Here is a 17,589-nt window from a genome sequence, read left to right as displayed (position 1 = left end):
GTCACGCGTGGCCGAGGACGAGCCCAGGGCTCCCGGGGAAGCCTCGTGCTGGCGGCTGGAGAGTGCGGGGCACAGCCGGGGCGCTGCTCTGCCCAGGGACACAGAGCTGTTCCGGACCCAGCCACTTGGCACCGGGCCAGCCGGCAGCGGAGCGAGGCCTGTGGGACGGGGGAGGGGACGGGCAAACCCCCATCCCCCTTCGCCCGGGAGGAAAGGCATAAGGAAGGAAAACATGCCATCCCGGCTCCCTGAGAGCCCGCGGGTGCGTCACGGCGGGCGGAAAGGCGGCGGGGCTGCCCGGCGGCAGCGCCCCCTGGCGGCGGCGGGCGGGGCGGCGGCGCCGGTTGTCACACGCCGGAAAGTCCCTGCCCGGCTGCCGGTGGAAATCCCCGGTGGGGTTTTTGTGTTGTGTGTTTTCTCTCTCCCTTTTTTTTTTTTTTTTTTTTTTGCGCCCGAGCCCTTAAACAGAAAGGAAAAAAAAAAAAAAAAAGAAAAAACAACAAGAGGCTGGGCTCAGCCCTTCATTCCGCAGCGGCGGTGGCGACAACAGCAGCAGCAGCAACAGCGGCGGCGGCTCCGGCGGGGAGAGGGGGAGAGAAGGGAAGGAAGGAGACCCTTGCACTGTGTGGGGGTTGATGGATCCCGAGCCTGCCTGCGTCCCACCAGCCCCCCAGACCCACTGGTGAGAAGGAGTCGCCGGCAGGATCGGCCAGAGGAGGAGCCCGCCGCGGAGAGGTGAGCGCCGCTCTGGCTGCGGGAGGGGAGGCGGACCGGGCACGGCGGAGCCTCGAGCCGGCTGCATCGCCCCCGAGCCGGCTCCGTCGCCCCCGTCCCGTTCGCAGGAGGACGCCGGGGGGGCCCGGGCGGCTCTGGCGGCGGGGTTCGGCCGTATCCCGGCTGGCAGCCGGGGGGCCGAGTGCCGGTTCCCGGTTCGCGTTCGGAGCCCCCGCCCGGGCGGTGCCGCTGTGCCCTCTGCTGACCGGGTCGGCCCGGGCCCGGCGGCACCCGGACCCCGCGGGCGCTCGCAGGGCGGGAGAGCCGCCGGCGGCACGGCCGCGGGCTGGGAAATCCGTCCTGCAGCTCGGCGCTCCTTCCCCTGGGAAGCTGGCGGGCGGGATCACGTCCTTTCCACCTTGCATACCCAGCTTCCAGCAGAGCAGTAGGTCGGGGTACTAAGAACGCGGAACACTTACTGTGTGTAAATCAGTCCTGTGGGATACAAAACAGCCTCGGTCCTTATCTCCTTATCTGGTGAAGAGTAATACTATGCTTTGTTTTGTACCGAGCAAAGACTTAGGCAGTGAGTCTTACCACTTTACGAAGAAGTTTATTATTGACAGTTTTCAGATGGAAGGCAGAAAATAAAAATAACTTTATGAAAGCACTGGCAGATCTCAGAACAGTATTCAACTTTCCCGAGCCCAGCATCCTCAGTATTGCATGTTCAGAAAGGATGCTGTTTCTAATCATTGTTTACAGTTGTTTTTTTCTGGGAATTCATAGTCATTACTTGTCTAAAGTAACATAGCACACGGTACAGTACATTATAAACTAATACAACTATAGCTCTGTTTTCTGACTCTTAAATCTATAGCTTGGATGGCTATTGAGTTCTGTTTTTCTCATCACATTGATTTTGAAAATAAGGGTTGCTTGGCTTTTGCCTTGATTGACGTTTAATGACTGCAAATAGCATAGACAGTAATTTCTATGTGGGGAGGGGAAATATGTCTGTAAAACATAGTATCAAATAATGTAGTTTCAGTGAACGCTTCTGTAAATTCAGTACTTTTTGTTAGTTAAGGCTGGAAATAACCCTTTCAAGGATCCATGCCGGTAATGCTTGATCATGTGATTAGTCTTTATTTGTGTAAAAAAATCCCATTGACTCGGTGTCTCTACTTATAAAAGGAAGCAGTTTGGTCATCTTGGGCGAAATATAGCTATGTTTATTATACAGATTAGTAAGGGGTTGTTTATGGTTTCTTTTTAGAATCATCCACACATTTGTATACAGAATTAGATAAATAGCATGTGTCAAACTATATTGGTGAGGGGAGTGGATGGGAAAATGTATTGTTTCCATTTTAAGGCTGTATGCTGGTGGAGGAATTATAAGAATATGCCATCTTTATTACCTAAAGGAAAGCTTTTCCTCATGTTGCAAGATATGACAGCACTGAGCCCTGTCCCTAGTGCTCTTACAGATGGAGAGGAAACACTACGTGAATGACATTGCCCTGAAGTAGAGAGGACTTGGTAGCATCACCTGTTTTTACCTGCCTCTGTTTGGGGCTTGACAGGATGTCCACTATATCTCTCCATCATCTGTTTCTCAGAGAGGTTATAGAGGTCAGCTCTTGGCACCAGGAGTTTGAGGTCCCCTCTTACCCTGGGAGGGCTTTTTTCAGCACTTTGATTGGGCGGTTGGAGGTGTATATTACCAATGGATGTGTCTGGGAGGAGAGAGCAACTGTTTCCATGTGGAGAAGGATGTGCTGAAGTCCTTCTGTGCAAGAGGGGCCTTCTGCCTCCAGAGATCTGAGAGTGCCTTCCCAGTCAGTCCATCAGATTCATGTCCTTCTTCCTCTCCGTAGCCCTCCAGACTCCTAGCTCCATGAGAAAATTTCCTAATAGTTGCATAAACAATTTTTAGTTGCTTCTTATCTCCTTTTATTGATGTCCAGATCTTAATATGCACTTATGGCTTGATATTTTTCCCTAGGTTCATAATCACAGTGGAGGGTTCTCCTAATGTGACTAGCTGGACTCTAAACATGTTAGGCATGCATACTTCTATTTGTCTTGATACAAATTTGGCTTTGTTTTTAAACAGAGCAATAATGTATGTGGACAGCATGGAGAATCTCTCTATGTAAACGCAGATAGTTGTTGTTGTTGTTACTGTAGTGCACGGGAGTTTTGGGGGATGTGGTTCTTACATTTGGTTCTAGCTAGCCACAAAGTTAGTGTCCTATGAATAAGTATTTCAGAAAGTGTAGACAGTTTCAGGGTTGTGGGGTCCTTTTTCTATGTTCTTCTTGCTGTAGCCCATCAGGCCAGAGATACGGAAGAAAGGGATGCAGGGCAGTAAACTTTATATGTCCTACTATGGAAAAATATTGGGGGTTTTGAGCCAAGTGGAAATGCTTTTTCAGCTATGTTGACTTATCACTGAGTAATAGTGGCACTACAGTCTGCACCCCCACACACACAGCACAAGCACCTCAGTGCAGTAGCTCTACCACTCACAAAATATAAACAGCCTCAAGAAGAGTAACATAAACCTGCCCTTGAGTGCTTGCTTTGTAACAAATTCCTCATTTACCATATTTGGCCACTGTAAGTATGGGACGGATAATTAGCAGAGCTTGCAATTCTTTGGGCTTTTTCTGTACCCTACTGACCATCACTTCGCAGAATGTATGGGCTGACAAAATCTGAAATGGTCATTATCTGCTTTTTTTGGCACGTTATCAAAACAAGAGCTTGAAACTGAAAGTTCAGCAAGTTTGTATGGGATTACACTGTGCAATTATCAATTAGTCAAGTTCCCAGGATAATTTTCCCTTCCCTTGATCTTGCCTTCTTTTATCCTTACTTTGATTTAAATGCTTTTTTTTTGAGTGATGATGCAATTTCCTTGGTTATGAATAAATTGTCTTTAATATCTCAGTAAATTATGGCAGCAACTGAGTGGGATAAGCTAGTCAGTGTCTATACCTGAGTAATGCAGAAAGGTTACTGAATATGAATTTTAAAAACCATTAAAGGCTCAGTTGGACTGCATCCACTCTGTGCTTGTTTTAGGCAGAACTGCAGCCTCTGAAAGTGCCGCTGTTATACAAGGACACTAACATGCCAATAAAAGGATCCTTTTTCATTTCAGGTGTCTTCTAGAAACATGGCTGGCCAACACATCCTTCCTCAAGCTTTGTATCAGAGCAATATGCTGAAGGCTATGAAGATCAGAGAGAGGACACCTGAGGATCTAGTCAAACCTCCCAATGGAATAATCCACCACTTCAGGACTATGCACAGATACACCATAGAAATGTTCAGAATGTGCCAATTTTGTCCTCAGTTTCGGGAAACGCTTCAGAAGTCCCTGACTGACCAGGCTACCCAGACTTCACTGGAGCGCCAGAGGAAGCTCAACTGGTGCATGGAGGTTCGGAGACTTGTTCCTTTGAAGACTAATGGTAAGTTAGGAGCAGGTCTTTGCACTCACAGTAAAATGGGTAAGATGAATGTAGCATCTTTATTAATAGCATCTGAGTGCACGTTACTGGAAGAGAAGTGCATAATTTTAAAAATGTGGGGCCGTTTAATCTTAGTTTTATAAACTAAAATTCTTCCCATATGATGTACTGTCCTGAGGCTGTAGCAGACCCGTGCCCATACCACAGTGTTGTGAGTAGCATGGAAATTTCACCGATATTTTCACAATGTCAGTAACCTGTGGCACTTCAGAGTCAAATAAGGGGAGAAACGTAACTTGCAACCCATTGCCTTTCCATGAATCTGACTGGTTGTGTTGGCTGCCCTGTCGGAAGCGCTGAACGTCCTTTAATGCCAGGCAAGAGGAGACTTCAGATGCTTTGAGTGACTGAGTTGCATTCCTGTGTATATATAGCAAAAGCTAATATCCTTCCATAAGCCCTGCTGTAGTAACTGTCAGGCAAGGTTTGCTCGCTGATCCAGCTTTAACAACAGTGCCAGCAGGAGTGTTCTGAACAGGGAGCCTCTGGGAACCTGACACTGCTGTCCCTGGGGTCAGCACCCCGCACCTGGCCAGCTCCCTCATCCTCAGCTACCTGCTGGAGTTTGCCAGCTCTCACCTTCCCTCAAGGCTCACTCGTACCTCCCATGTGCGTGACTGATAGCCATTCTTGTGCAACACAAAGTTTGCAGTGCCTTTTTATTTCAACAGTCAGTGTTGGTTTTAAGACTTGGCTTTTGGGTTGCTGTGTGTGTATTGCATCAAGTGCTATAAGTGAAAAAGTACAACGGTAGTGAAAAGATTTCCTGAACAGGTTACATTTGTCCACAGCCTTGAGCAGGAAATTTTGGCACATGACTGTAAGAGTCACTGGGTATTTCACATTCAGTGGAGGAAAGATTCAGTAATGCTGTGACTTGTGGTTACTCTGCTGCAAACTTGGACTCAGGATTCCTTACAGGACAGGCTGCTCTAAACCAGGAAGGACAGACTGAGACAGTGAGGACTCCAAGAAGATGGAAAATACATATTATTTTCTTAAGGAGCAGATCACAGCAGTTATAGAAACACTGGGTGGGGTGGACCTGCAGCCTTGTTGAAGTCCATGTTGTGTTCTGTGGATACTTCTTTTCATATCTGCTTATATACACATTACCCTTATCTTCCTAGTCCATGTTGTTCCCATCCCATATTCTGCCATATTTCTCAGTCTGATTGTACACAGCTGTGTTGTACAGAAGCCATAAAAATAAACCCACTTAGTACATGTCACCGCCCCAACCTAGAAGAGCCTGATCCTGATGTACAACTCTGTAACTGTTGTAGAGTCACTGACCTTCTGGTAGCCTCTGCATTGGTGTAAGATTTTCATGACTGTAATTGCACAGAGGTTGTGGAATCTCGAACTTCTGGAAGGACTGGAGTTGCAGGCAGCGCTTTATAGGTACTGGGACAGTAACATCAAGTGTTGCATCTTCAAAACTTCACCTCAGGAGGTGCACTCTAAGAGATTTACTAGGAAAATGGACAATATGCACAATTATTTTTGCCCAGGGCAAAGAGTAATGGTTTTAGAATCCCTCATCTTCTGTCAATACAAATCCTGTAGGGGTTAACACTGCCTGGATGGACCCTTGTTGCTAACAAAGTTATATTCAGTAACACTGGCCTCTTTCTTTGTCTCATGACAGTCGACCAGTGTTACACATGGCAACAATATGGACTTGAATCCTGCCCATGAGCAGGAGTACCAGTATACAAGATGCTGAAGTGCTAGGGCAGTTTGAGGGAAGGCAAAGGAAGGACTTGGTTTGTGGTCTCCCCATACCCTGCGCAGAGTATAAACTTGGCTTCAGTTCAGTGTTTCGGGGTCATTAATGGCATGGGTAGAAGGAATGGCTTTGGGAACCTGTGGTTTATGCAAAGTAGTTGCGTTGAAGGATCTTTGCATGAGAAGTAAGGTAGACTGGACTGAAGGAGAGGATCTCTGAAAGAAGGGCGGAAGCCTGGAGAAGACCTGTATTATCCCAGAAATTAACATTTTTTTCTTCCAAAGTGGCATGAAGAGTACTTTTTTAAGCATTTAGCTGCTTAACCCATTGATGTGGGAGGAATATATTAGTTCTTTCACCCAGCAGTGGGCTTTCTTCAGAAAATTCTGGGTTTTTTTCTGCTGAAGGTTGTAGTTGTTGGAAACAGAGAAAGTATCTCCTACAGGATCTTTTGATGTATATTTTACCTAATATGTTTGTGAGTCTGTGGAGTGGTGGGGTTTTTTGATTAGAAAAGCCCTTTTGAATCACCACACATTTCTTTGCAGGCATCTTAAGTGAGGATAGAAGGAGAGCAGTAGGAGGTATAAAAATCGAAACTGTTTGGGGTTTTTTCTTTTTTTTTTAATTTGAAAATTCCAGCATCTATTGGCTGTAGTGATTTCACTTGTATAATGAATTGGCATTCATTCCAGCTCACCCAGCCACACCCCCTGGGAAAGTCCGAGGGAGGCTTCACTGCGCAGCTCTGCACGCAGCAGAACAAAAAGTACAACTGTTGCTCAATTGCTAGTCAAACGGTGTTGGGGAATTCCAAGTGCTGTGTAAGGAATTTTGGGCAGTGCTTCTCAATAAAGAACTGAAAGCGAGCTCTCAGAGAGAGAAAAAAATTAATCTTATCTTTGCTCTAGATTTTGCAAAGGGAAAATTTTAATGGGATTAATATGTCATCTTTCTTGGTCAGAAGGAAACCCAGTCAATTTTTCTGTCTTAAACGTTGTTCCCCGATTTTTGAGCTCAAGTAAGCAGCCTGCAGATTGAAGTAAGCTTTGTAAGACAGCATTCAAAAACCAGAAAGCAGCTGCAGGAACCTGATATGCACCAATCCCATAACAATTTATGAAGTATTGAGTAGATTTCAAATTATATCTCTTTTAGGATCTGGGGTCTGTTGTACGTTTTTCTCTGCAGTTTCACAGAAAAAGTAACAAAAGTGTTGGCAAGTGGTGTAATTGAATTCATAATGTCTGTGGCAAACTGGGTGTAATTCTTTTGTGGGAGTTCTTTGAGTGTGGGGTTTTTTTCCGATTTGGGAAAAATCTAGTAGCTTTATCAGGGTTGATATCCTCTATTCCAAGAAAATCACTGTGGTTGCTTAGCATTGGGTGAATCTATTTACCACTGTAGTAAACATCAGACCTAGTTTTGAGTCTAAGGATATGACAGTAATGATTCTTGATGTCTCCCTTTCAGGGGAGACATTCCCTTTTGAAGATGGCTAGAGATAGAATTTGAAACCCAGCCGTAGGCATATTTTGTACCACCTTTTAATTAAGTTAGTTACCTCCTCTGATTCTCAGTTTCTTCCCCTCTGAAATTGTGGAACGTTGCTTTCCTTCCTTCTTTAAAGAGGATTTTATTCCAATGCAAGAAGATTGTATAAATGAAAATGAGATAAGTCTTTTTCATTTATTTAGTTTTAATTTTGTGTTTTAAAATAACAGCCCTCTAAATAATAGGTTTAACATCCCAGCATACTATTGTTTCCGAGAAGAAGGCAAGAGGTGTTCCTATGATTACTTTACATAATCACCTGCTCTTTTCTTTCTTTCTTTTTTTTATTACAATTCCTCCATCAGTCACAGCCAAATGCCAAGCAGTGCTCATCAGGGGATGTGAGGCTTGGTGTTACTATATTTTCTTAGTGGTTTCCATTATCGCAACCCCGTGCCATTGGGTGTATATTTGTATAAACACCGATGAGGGACATTTACATGTTTTTTGTAATTTTAAAGTGACTTTGTAGTGTTTAAAAGCTATTTCAACTGTTTGACATTTGTAGCTGACCCCAAAATTTAGTTCATGATACCAAAGTTAAGTCAGATAGGTAAAGGGCACTGCTCAATGACAGCTTAACATTGGCTGGTGCAGGGACAAAACCAATAGAGAGGGGACTTTTTTCCTTTCTGTCTCTGAATAGAGATCACAGCTATGGTCTCTTTGTTAAAACCCTTCTGTCTGAGGCTTAGAGAGAAGTGCATGGGGAATATGCATGTGTGCAGTGTGATTCTACATCCCATGCACTTGTGGGTTTTTATTTAAGTAGCCATTTAAGGCTAATGGACTCTCTTTTTTTGCAGGTGATGGAAATTGCCTCATGCATGCTGCATCACAGTACATGTGGGGTATTGAAGATATCGACCTTGTCTTAAGAAAAACATTGTTCAGCGCTCTCAGGGAGATTGACACACGGAACTTCAAGCTCCGCTGGCAGCGGGAGGCTATTAAATCCCAGGAGTTTGTAGAAACAGGCCTCCACTATGACACCCGGGTAAGGCGGCCTGAGAGAATGGTGCTGTTTTCTGAGTGCTTGCCAGCATTGCCTTGCTGACTTTATCTGCTTTTTGGCTTCATGGATTCTGCCATTAGTGGAGAGCAGAAATAGTCTTCCTTTGGAGGAAATGGGAAAATGTGATTATTTGAGCATTGCTGTGCTGCAGCTGGTTCCTGACTTCCATGTCTGAATCATTGCTGATGGCTGTTTCTTTCCTCAGAACTGGGAGGAGGAGTGGGAATACCTCATTGAAATGACCTCTCCAGAAATATCTGGGGCTCAAAACAGGCTTCCATATAATGCACTGGAAGAAATCCACATCTTCATCCTTGCTAACATCCTCAGAAGGCCAGTCATTGTTCTTGCAGGTGAGTTGCCTCTCCAGTCATCTCACCATGTTACTCCGTGCTGTGTTAGTAACCTTACTCCGTAATTGTTGTGTTCAGGTAGATACATTTCAGAACAGGGAGTTTTCAGGAATTTTTCTAAAACACCCAGAATATGTTTTCTCTTGCCTGTAGCACATATTTATTTGTGTTTATTTGTGTTTTCTTCCTGATGCAGATAAAGTGGTGAGAAGTTTAGAGTCAGGCTCCAGTTTTGCTCCTCTGAACGTTGGTGGTGTTTACTTGCCTCTCCTGTGGCCACCTGAAGAATGCTACAGATATCCAATTGTGCTCGGCTATGACAACATGCATTTTACACCACTGGTGACTCTGAAGGACAGTGGGCCAGGTATTTTTCAAGTATCTCATTTTGGTATTTATGTCCCTTCTTCGATACCATTGTTCTGATAAAACATTTAAAATATGATCTGGCTTAGATTAGATTTTTTGAAGTTAAATAAATGTAAAAGATTCCTCTGAAATATGTTCTTAAAATGTGAGCAGGAACAGCTTTGTCTGTAAATCTGAACAGAAACTAAAGGTTACCTTCAAACTTTTGGTTGAAAGTAGAGTACAACTCACCTGCTTGCAGGCTGGAATTAGTCAGAGTGGCCTCTGCTTCGTTGTGTTCTGGCCTTCTTTCCATACCACATCACAAGAGAAGAAGCTTCGAAGGATGCAATCTCACAGCACTGTACCACTGCCTGGCAGGGATAATGAAATATATGCTTTACCTTTTTTAAAGCATCTCTTCTGAGTGGATAGCAGTTCTCTAGGTTCAGGTTACAGCATAATCCCATGAAAGGTATAACAAACTAAGATCTGCAACACTGCTCACATGGAGAAGAAGATTGCTATGCCGACAGTAGAACTGCTGTGGGATGGGGCTGAGTTTGTAACTTCCCCCAGTGGTACTGTATAGAAACTGATTGCTCTGGCCAGCTGTTCTCTCTCTCAAAAATTTGTCAGCAGTGGGGTCATCTCTGTTGTGTGTCTTGTCTCCGTGTTGCATCTTGTGGTTACTCCTATACCTGTATATGCATCTTAATCCATCTTGTTTCCCCACAGAAATCCGGGCTGTACCTCTGGTCACCAATGAACAAGGCAGATTTGAGGATTTAAGTGTGCACTTTCTGACAGATGCAGAAGAGAAGGAGAAAGAGCAGCTGCTAAAAGTCTACTTGATAGTGATAGAAATTCCAGTACAAGGCTGGGATCATGGTACAACTCATCTAATCAATGCTGCAAAGTGAGTGTCATTCCTGTTTCCTCAAAGTTATCTTGTTTACAGAGGTGGGAGAAGCCAGGCAGCCCAGTGTGTTCTTTTGGTCTTTCCTTCCTTCCACAGTAGCCCACATGTTTACTGTCTGAAATATGAAACATTAGCATTACTGTTGACGTGTTTTGAAGTTGTATGAGCTAAGACCAGTCTCAAATTTAAAGGCAAAAATGTGTTCAGACTTAGCAGACTGAAACTAGTATTTTAGAAGAAAAAATCCATTTGATTAGTTTCAGTGACTTCTCGATTACATGCAGTTAAACACAGGAACTACTTAGGCTGATCTCTTGTGCTTTATGTAAGGGCACATTGCATAACGGGCAGTTGGTGTAATTTTGGCTGCCCTAGGGAAAGTACTCGGCGGTATGCTCTTATCACAAATGCCTCCCCACCCTGGGCTGCTCTGTGTAGCAGTAGGCAGGAAGAAGTGGCCAGTGGAGGAACTGGCATCTCTGCTTATCCCCCTGGTGGCTGAGCATCAGAACCACGCAGGGAGCAGCTGGCAGGACCCATCAGCTTCTCACATTTAGTGGGCACTGACAGCAGTGTCCAACCAGTCCCCTCATGAGTGTTGGAGGGAAGTGACTCCCTATATTCTCTGTCTTTGCTTCCATTACCACACAGGGAAGTATCTTTATACTATTGTCTGCTTCTGTTCTAGGAGCCTTGAAAATTGAAGCCCTTCTATCCAAAAGATATATGCACACATGGAGTAGTACACAAGCTTCCCTAGTGCCACTGTGTAGATGTGTTCTGGAGTATTCCCAGTGATGTTAACTCCTCATCCTACTAACTGTGGCATGGTGAATCCCCAGTGTGGGGTTTTCCCAGAGGCAAAGTAGGAATGCTTTGGTGAATGCTAGCATTGCATACACCACACTGAAGCCTCATAGTCTGTTTGAAGAATTCCGCTGGTAGATACAGATCCAATAGAGGCAGAACCAGAAGCAGATTGAATGATAAACTGTATCATGAAATGCTGACCCCACTGCTGGAAAGGCTTGTTCTTAGTGTGGGCTGGTGAAGAAAGGGGTTTTCTACTCTAATCTCTCCTCAGCTGAGCCGGTCCTCAGAGATATTCAGGATTTGGGGGACTTTTCACCTGTGAGGGATTACCCATATCCTTCGTGCAAACAGCTCTTACACAGAAAACCCTCACCTAGAAAATCCTTTTAAGAATATTTCTGTTTAGAATTGTGTCAGAACATTTCTTAAAATGTGAAAGTCTCCATCACTGAACACTTGCTTTTAAAACTATTTCCATTTACAGCATCAGTGTAACATCCCAGGTATTCTATCTAAGTAAAATGGATGTGCATTAAATCTGCATTTCCTTCCCACATTGCTTGTATTTGCCTCCATCCCCACCATCTGCTCTTTCTGACCACTGATGCAATCTTCCTTTTTTTGGCTGTCAGGTTAGATGAAGGCAACCTCCCCAAAGAAATAAACCTCGTGGAAGATTACTTTCAACTGGTACAGCACGAGTACAAGAAGTGGCAGGAGAATGCAGAACCTGCTAGAAGAGAGGCCTGTTCCAGGAACAAACAGGAGCTGTCCCTTTCCCAGCTCTCCCTCTTACAGATGAAATGTGAAACGCTGAATTGCCCTTTTTACATGTCTGTGAACACCCAGCCCTACTGCCATGAATGCTTTGAGCAGAGGTCCCAAGCAAATGGAAGAAAGCAGACCTTCAAAGCAGCACCTGAGAAAATGAAGGCAGCTGGGTCGGGCTCCTCCCGCAGGGATATTTGTGAACCTGGGGGATGGCCGCCTGAAGGGCCTGTAACAGAGCCTCGCTCCGCACCTCCGACAGCTCCGAGCCTTTTCCTATATAGCGAAACCACGGCCATGAAATGCAGGACACCAGACTGTCCCTTTACACAGAATGTGCAACACAATGGGCTGTGCGAACGCTGCTACAACTCCAGGCAGCTTGGTCCTTGCAACAACTTGGATAAGCAGAGACATTTAGACTATGCCACGTGCAAAATGTGCTGTCAAAAGGCCAACAGGACCTTCAATGGCATATGTAGCACTTGCTTCAAAAGGTCTACAGAGCAATCCACAAATGGCAGCCCCGCTTTCCTGCCCACCTGCCACCAGAGATCAACGTCTGACCCATCCCAGATCTTGCAGATCCTTCACCAGTACTCCGGCCATCAGGCTCCCAACAGCCGTGGTGAGGAGCCCCCTCCACCAGCGCTGCCTCCTGGGGAGAACAGGGGAGGTAACCTCTGTAGGAAACCTGGCTGCAAGTTTTTTGGGACATCACAAAATGAGGGCTTTTGCACACTGTGTTTCTTTGAGTACAGAGAAAACCATGGTAAGTCAACATGAAGTGAGCTTTGGCACACTTTGGCTGCAGATCAGCCTCCTTGAACTGTGAAGCTCCGAGTGGATTGGGTGCTAAAAGGGCAGGAGAAAGCAGTGTGGAGCAGGAATAGCAGTGTGAGGAGAAGGTGCTTTTCTGGCTGTTATTATCCCATTGTTGTGGTTTAATCCCAGCTAGCAACCAAGCCCCATGCAACCACTCGCTCACTCCCTTACCAGCAGGATTGGGGAGAGAATCGAAAAAAAAAAAGCTGGAGAACTCATGGGTTGAGACAAAGACAGTTTAATAGGGAAAGCAAAAGCCACACACACAGAGCAAAGCATAACAAAGAATTAATTCACTGTTTGCCATGGGCAGGCAGGTGTTCAGGCTATGTCTTCTCCCAATTTCCCATCCACCCCCACTTTCTTGCCAGCACAGCAGTAAGAAAAGCAGAAAAAGCCTTGACTCTGTGTGAGCACTGCCCAGCAATAACAAAAACATCTCTGTATTATCAACACTGTGTTCAGCACAAATCCAAAACACAGCCCCATAGGAGCCACTGTGAAGAAAATTAACTACCCCAGCCAAAACCAGCACACCCATAAAGGCGCATGTGGCAACGGTGTGGGAAATCTGTGAAATCTATTATAAAATTTCCTTTCATCTTAAATGGAAGCAAAACTAACTCAGGAGCGGGTGGGTTTGGTAACTCCCCACCATCCACTGCAACCATGATTTGGTATCAGTTTTCTTCACAGTTAGACAAGTTGTAGGAGTCAGTGAGGGAAATGCTATTATATTGACAGTTGTCAAAACCAGTTTTGTTAGCAGAGCGTTTAAAAAGCTTGCAAAGAATTTGAAGATCTGTATCTGTTCTGCATGTAACAGTTTAATGCTCTGGAGTAACCACTGTAGTTGCTTTGATAAGCAGAGCAAGTAGAAGTTGACTGCGGATAACATGCTTGTATTTTGGAGTAACTTAGAAGTGTATAATATAATAATGCTATAATATACCTTTCAATCTTTCTTAGTAATATCATGTGTGTGCATGCACACGTATATTTAAAGGCTGACCTTCATAAAGCTAGTCTGGGAATAAATCACAGCACGAAATCTTCATCTTTTGTGCTACTGCCCTGTTACACAGGTAAAGAGCCCTTAGGTATAGAGGGTGAAAGGCACACGTAAGAGAATTGCTTATCTCTTCAGGCTATTTCATTGCTAATAAGTGTGCCAATATAAACATAGAAACATAGAACAGGTTGGGTTGTGAGGGACCTTTAAAGATCATCTAATTCAACCCCTCTGCCATTGGCAGGGACATCTTTCACAACACTGAGCTTTCCACATGCTTTCAGAATAGGGAACTTCTGTGCTGGCTTGCAATAGCTTATTTTCCAGCGTTGCTCACAATGAAATTTTTTTTCCTTCTGATTGTGGAATATATAAGATTTCTTCATGAGACTAAAAAGTATAATGCACTTTTTCCCATTAAACTCTGTACCACTGTACTTTAATTATCCCATGTGACTGAAATGGGAGAGGCTGAAAAGGAAGTGTCAGGGTAGGTCACAGGTGACATGCTGGAATCAAAGATGAAATCAAAGGGATCTAGGTTTCCCACTTAGGGCAAGTTTTTCCCAAATCATCTGTTTCAACAACTTATATGAAGACCAAGCTGTATTAGCTCCCTTATTTATGTAACCTGAAGGAAGGTATACCAACTGGTAGGTCTCACGATTGCCAAAACCCCATGTTTGAGGCTAGTAGATTTTTTAAATTTATTTTTATTTTTAGACTGCAGAGATTTTTATAGTTGCTTTGGGTCTACAGATCGATCGGGCACATTCAAACTCCTCCTGTCTGTACATTGCATTACAGATAGCGCTTTGCTGCGCCACCAGAGGAGATCTCAGAGGAAGTCTTCAGCTGGGGGTCAGACAGGTACCTCCACTGCTGGCTTCCGTAACACTGTGTCCTGCCAGCGGCGTGACTGTGGCACCCTGGGCAGCACGATGCTCGAGGGGTACTGCCAGAACTGCTTCATTATAGCCCAGAACCAGCGATTTCAGGAAGCCAGAAGGACAGAAGAACAGCTGGTGAGACAGACAGAAGTAAGTGTGAACTCCTCAAAATCTTCCTCTTGTTTAGCGCTGCATATTTTTCTCTTGTGTGAACAACTCAGGATGCATACTAGAAAATCCTTAAATGACTGCATCCTAAGTATCATGGAAAGACAAGCGTAGAGCATCTCGTGATTTTTTTTCTGCTGCAACTGAGCAGCACTCCTAAAAAGTCATTCTCAGTTTAGGGTTGTCATGGCTGTGCTCAGTTTTACCTCAGCTGGGATTTTGCTAGCTGAGCAAATCCCATTTCAGTGGAAGCAATTGAATCAACAGTTGGTTTGTTTTGCTGGTTGGATATTCATTCTTACCCTTAGAGGTATACAACTGCATCAAGAGGTTCAGTTCACTTCAAGTTGCCTTTTTAATTGTGCTCATTGTCTTTGTTCCAGAAAGGTTTTTTTAATTTGCTTTGTTTCGGTCCTTTCGGAATTGTTACCAAAGATAAAAACCCGTTTGTTCCTAAGAAATGACAGAATTTGTGAATTTCTTTGGTAAAACTGAACTTGGCTCTTGGTATTACACTTTGCAGAAACAACATGTGCCTGCAAACAGCCCCCAAGTGGTTACCTATATAAACCACGAGCAGAGCTGAAAGTAAACGAAAAGCTATTTGTACTACCAGCGCAGCAACTGACGATGTGTTTTAATATTTTTCAAGAGAACAGGGCAGCATGGAGATGTGCAGCGAGCAGCACTGAGTAGCCAGAAGAGACAGTGTGCTGTGGCTTCATGTAGAAACAACCAGGCCTGCAGAAGTGATGACTTGTGCCCAGAGTGCCGGCGACTTAGTCAGCTCCCACCATCGGGAAGTACCAGGGACCCGGCGGCGCAGGAGCCCCCAAAGCAGCGCTGCCGAGCCCCCGCCTGTGATCACTATGGCAATGCCAAGTGCAACGGCTACTGCAATGAATGCTACCAGTTCAAACAGATTTATGGCTAGAGGAGGAGCTGGTAAGGAACAAGAAAGGAATACCAGCTACTTCCTTCCCTGAAATGGTGCTATGTCCAAAACACTTCACAGTCCTGGGAATGGGAGAGTGGGGGGAAACATAAGCTGTCTGCTTGGTTCATGTTTATTCCCAAGAATGGGAATAAATGTCTACTTCCTCTAAACACTGCACACAAGGACTGCTGAGAAGGTCACGTTGCCTTCTACACAGAGCTCTCATTCATGACTAAGTTCCTACAATGCCATATTTAATTCTTGGACTTCCCAGGAGGAAGTGTGAAGCATTTTGAATCCAAAGAACTTCCCAGTTCTGCCTCTTTCTCAATACCTCCCCTTCTCCCAAGCGAGGAGCTGTGTCTTCTGTTGGAGATGCAGGAGCTCCTTATGTCTTCATACATCAGTCAGAGGCAAGTGCTTCCTGGACGGGATTCCCCAGGACAGACTGATGCAACTTCCAATTGATGTCTGAAGAAATTTTGTCCATGTCCTTGCTGGTGTTCTTACAGAGTTTGCCAAGGTGGGAGCTCCCACAGGTATTTAGGGAGTTCACGGCGAGCAGTTCTGTGTTTGCAGAGCCCTCAGCAAACTGCAGCCAGAAACAGGACCAGCATTGGTCTGCTCCTTCAACACGCTTAACCGAACCAGCATTTAGATCCTTTCCCTAAACCAAGACAGGTGGAAATACAGGTGATTACAGAAGAAATATGTGTGATGGGAAAAATGTATCCTGCCATTTCCCGCTCATATGGAAGGAATTACCTCCAGTGGACAAAAAACCCCCAAAGCCCTTTGTCTTCAGCCTTAGTTCTGAAACAAGAGTGACTCTTCTCTCTCTTGCATTGCAACTGTAAGGAGTATGTGTGTGCTGTTTGAATCCTCCCTCCCCGTTTCTGTCACACTTTCTGTCATCCTTAATGTGATTTTGTCATGCAAACAGCTTGGAGCTCAGTAACAGAGTTCGTGCATCCACTTCTCAATCTGCAATACTTTCTCTAGCAACCTCACCTTTACCACTGTGCCTGGTACCTGCTTCTCTCTTCTTTCACACCTTGTAAGTTTTCATCATCTGTTTTGCTGCTATGATTTTGGAGGTGATACCTCTTCTAACTTGCTTCTCAAGTTTAGAATCTTTTTCTAGTTATTAAACAGTTTTTAAAAAGAAAAAAAATTAACTCATTACTTGTTTCTGTTAGATTTTATATATTTTGTGAACCTTAATGTGAACGTATGTTTTATTAAAATATTTATATTATTTGAAACAATGCAATTTGAAATTTGCACAACTAGGATTTTTTTATATATATATATTTACTCTTGTGTTGAAGGTTACAAACTTAAATGTATAATTGAAAAACATTCTCTGACATACAGAAATAAATTATTTAAGGATTGAACTTGTTATTTTTGTATTGATGAGAAAGAGAGAGCACAGCTGAGGATGGGACACCAATCTCCTAAGGAAGCATTTCTGTTCAGTACTACCATTCACCGTGTTACTGAGTGCTCCCTGGTTCAGATGATGTAGCCAACTGCTTTGAAGAGGTGATAACTTGCTGTAAGTCAGTGTTCTCTCAGGAAGAGCTCTTGGTACTGTTGAGGGACCTGGGCATAAGGAGGTACACTCCTGGGCACTCCTGTAGGTGCAGAGAATTTTCAGTCCCTCAAAGCAGGGGTATGGGAGAGTGTGGATGGTACAGGAGCAGGCTGCCAGGAAACCTAAGCTACACTGGCTTGGCTTTCTTTGTTCATGCGTCAGTTATACCAGGGATTCCCAATCAGTGGTGCTTAAATACCACCCTGGAAGGTGTAGTACATGAAAGTGGTGTTTTCTTCTCATCCTAAGCTCAGCCTAACTGAGCCCCACTGCCAGGGGATTTCTGCACTTTACGTTCTGTACTGGCACTTTGGTGTTTTCAGACTCTGCCTAGACAGCCAATATTGTACACTATCATGGCTTTTCGGTGTTGCTCATGACCCAAAAGAA

General features: G+C 44.5%; 1 protein-coding gene across 2 annotated transcripts; it reads left to right on the top strand.

The window, feature by feature from the left end:
* Nucleotides 1-588: 588 nt before the first annotated feature.
* Nucleotides 589-16,872, top strand: TNFAIP3 (TNF alpha induced protein 3). Of its 2 annotated transcripts, none has more exons than XM_050316532.1 (9): nucleotides 589-735; nucleotides 3,890-4,202; nucleotides 8,355-8,545; nucleotides 8,769-8,916; nucleotides 9,113-9,283; nucleotides 10,003-10,183; nucleotides 11,632-12,395; nucleotides 14,412-14,644; nucleotides 15,315-16,872. In XM_050316532.1, exons 2-9 carry the CDS (start codon nucleotides 3,905-3,907, stop codon nucleotides 15,594-15,596), a joined length of 2,268 nt encoding a protein of 755 aa, XP_050172489.1. In that variant the 5' UTR covers nucleotides 589-735; nucleotides 3,890-3,904; the 3' UTR covers nucleotides 15,597-16,872. The 2 variants fall into 2 exon arrangements, with proteins under 2 accessions (XP_050172489.1, XP_050172488.1); XM_050316531.1 differs by having other exon boundaries at nucleotides 11,632-12,539.
* The last annotated feature ends 717 nt before the right edge of the window (nucleotides 16,873-17,589 follow it).

This window comes from Myiozetetes cayanensis, unplaced genomic scaffold, assembly GCF_022539395.1.
Source record: "Myiozetetes cayanensis isolate MyiCay16 unplaced genomic scaffold, myiCay2020 scf2-11, whole genome shotgun sequence".
NCBI lineage: Eukaryota > Metazoa > Chordata > Aves > Passeriformes > Tyrannidae > Myiozetetes > Myiozetetes cayanensis.
This window is presented reverse-complemented; position numbering and strand designations above follow the sequence as displayed.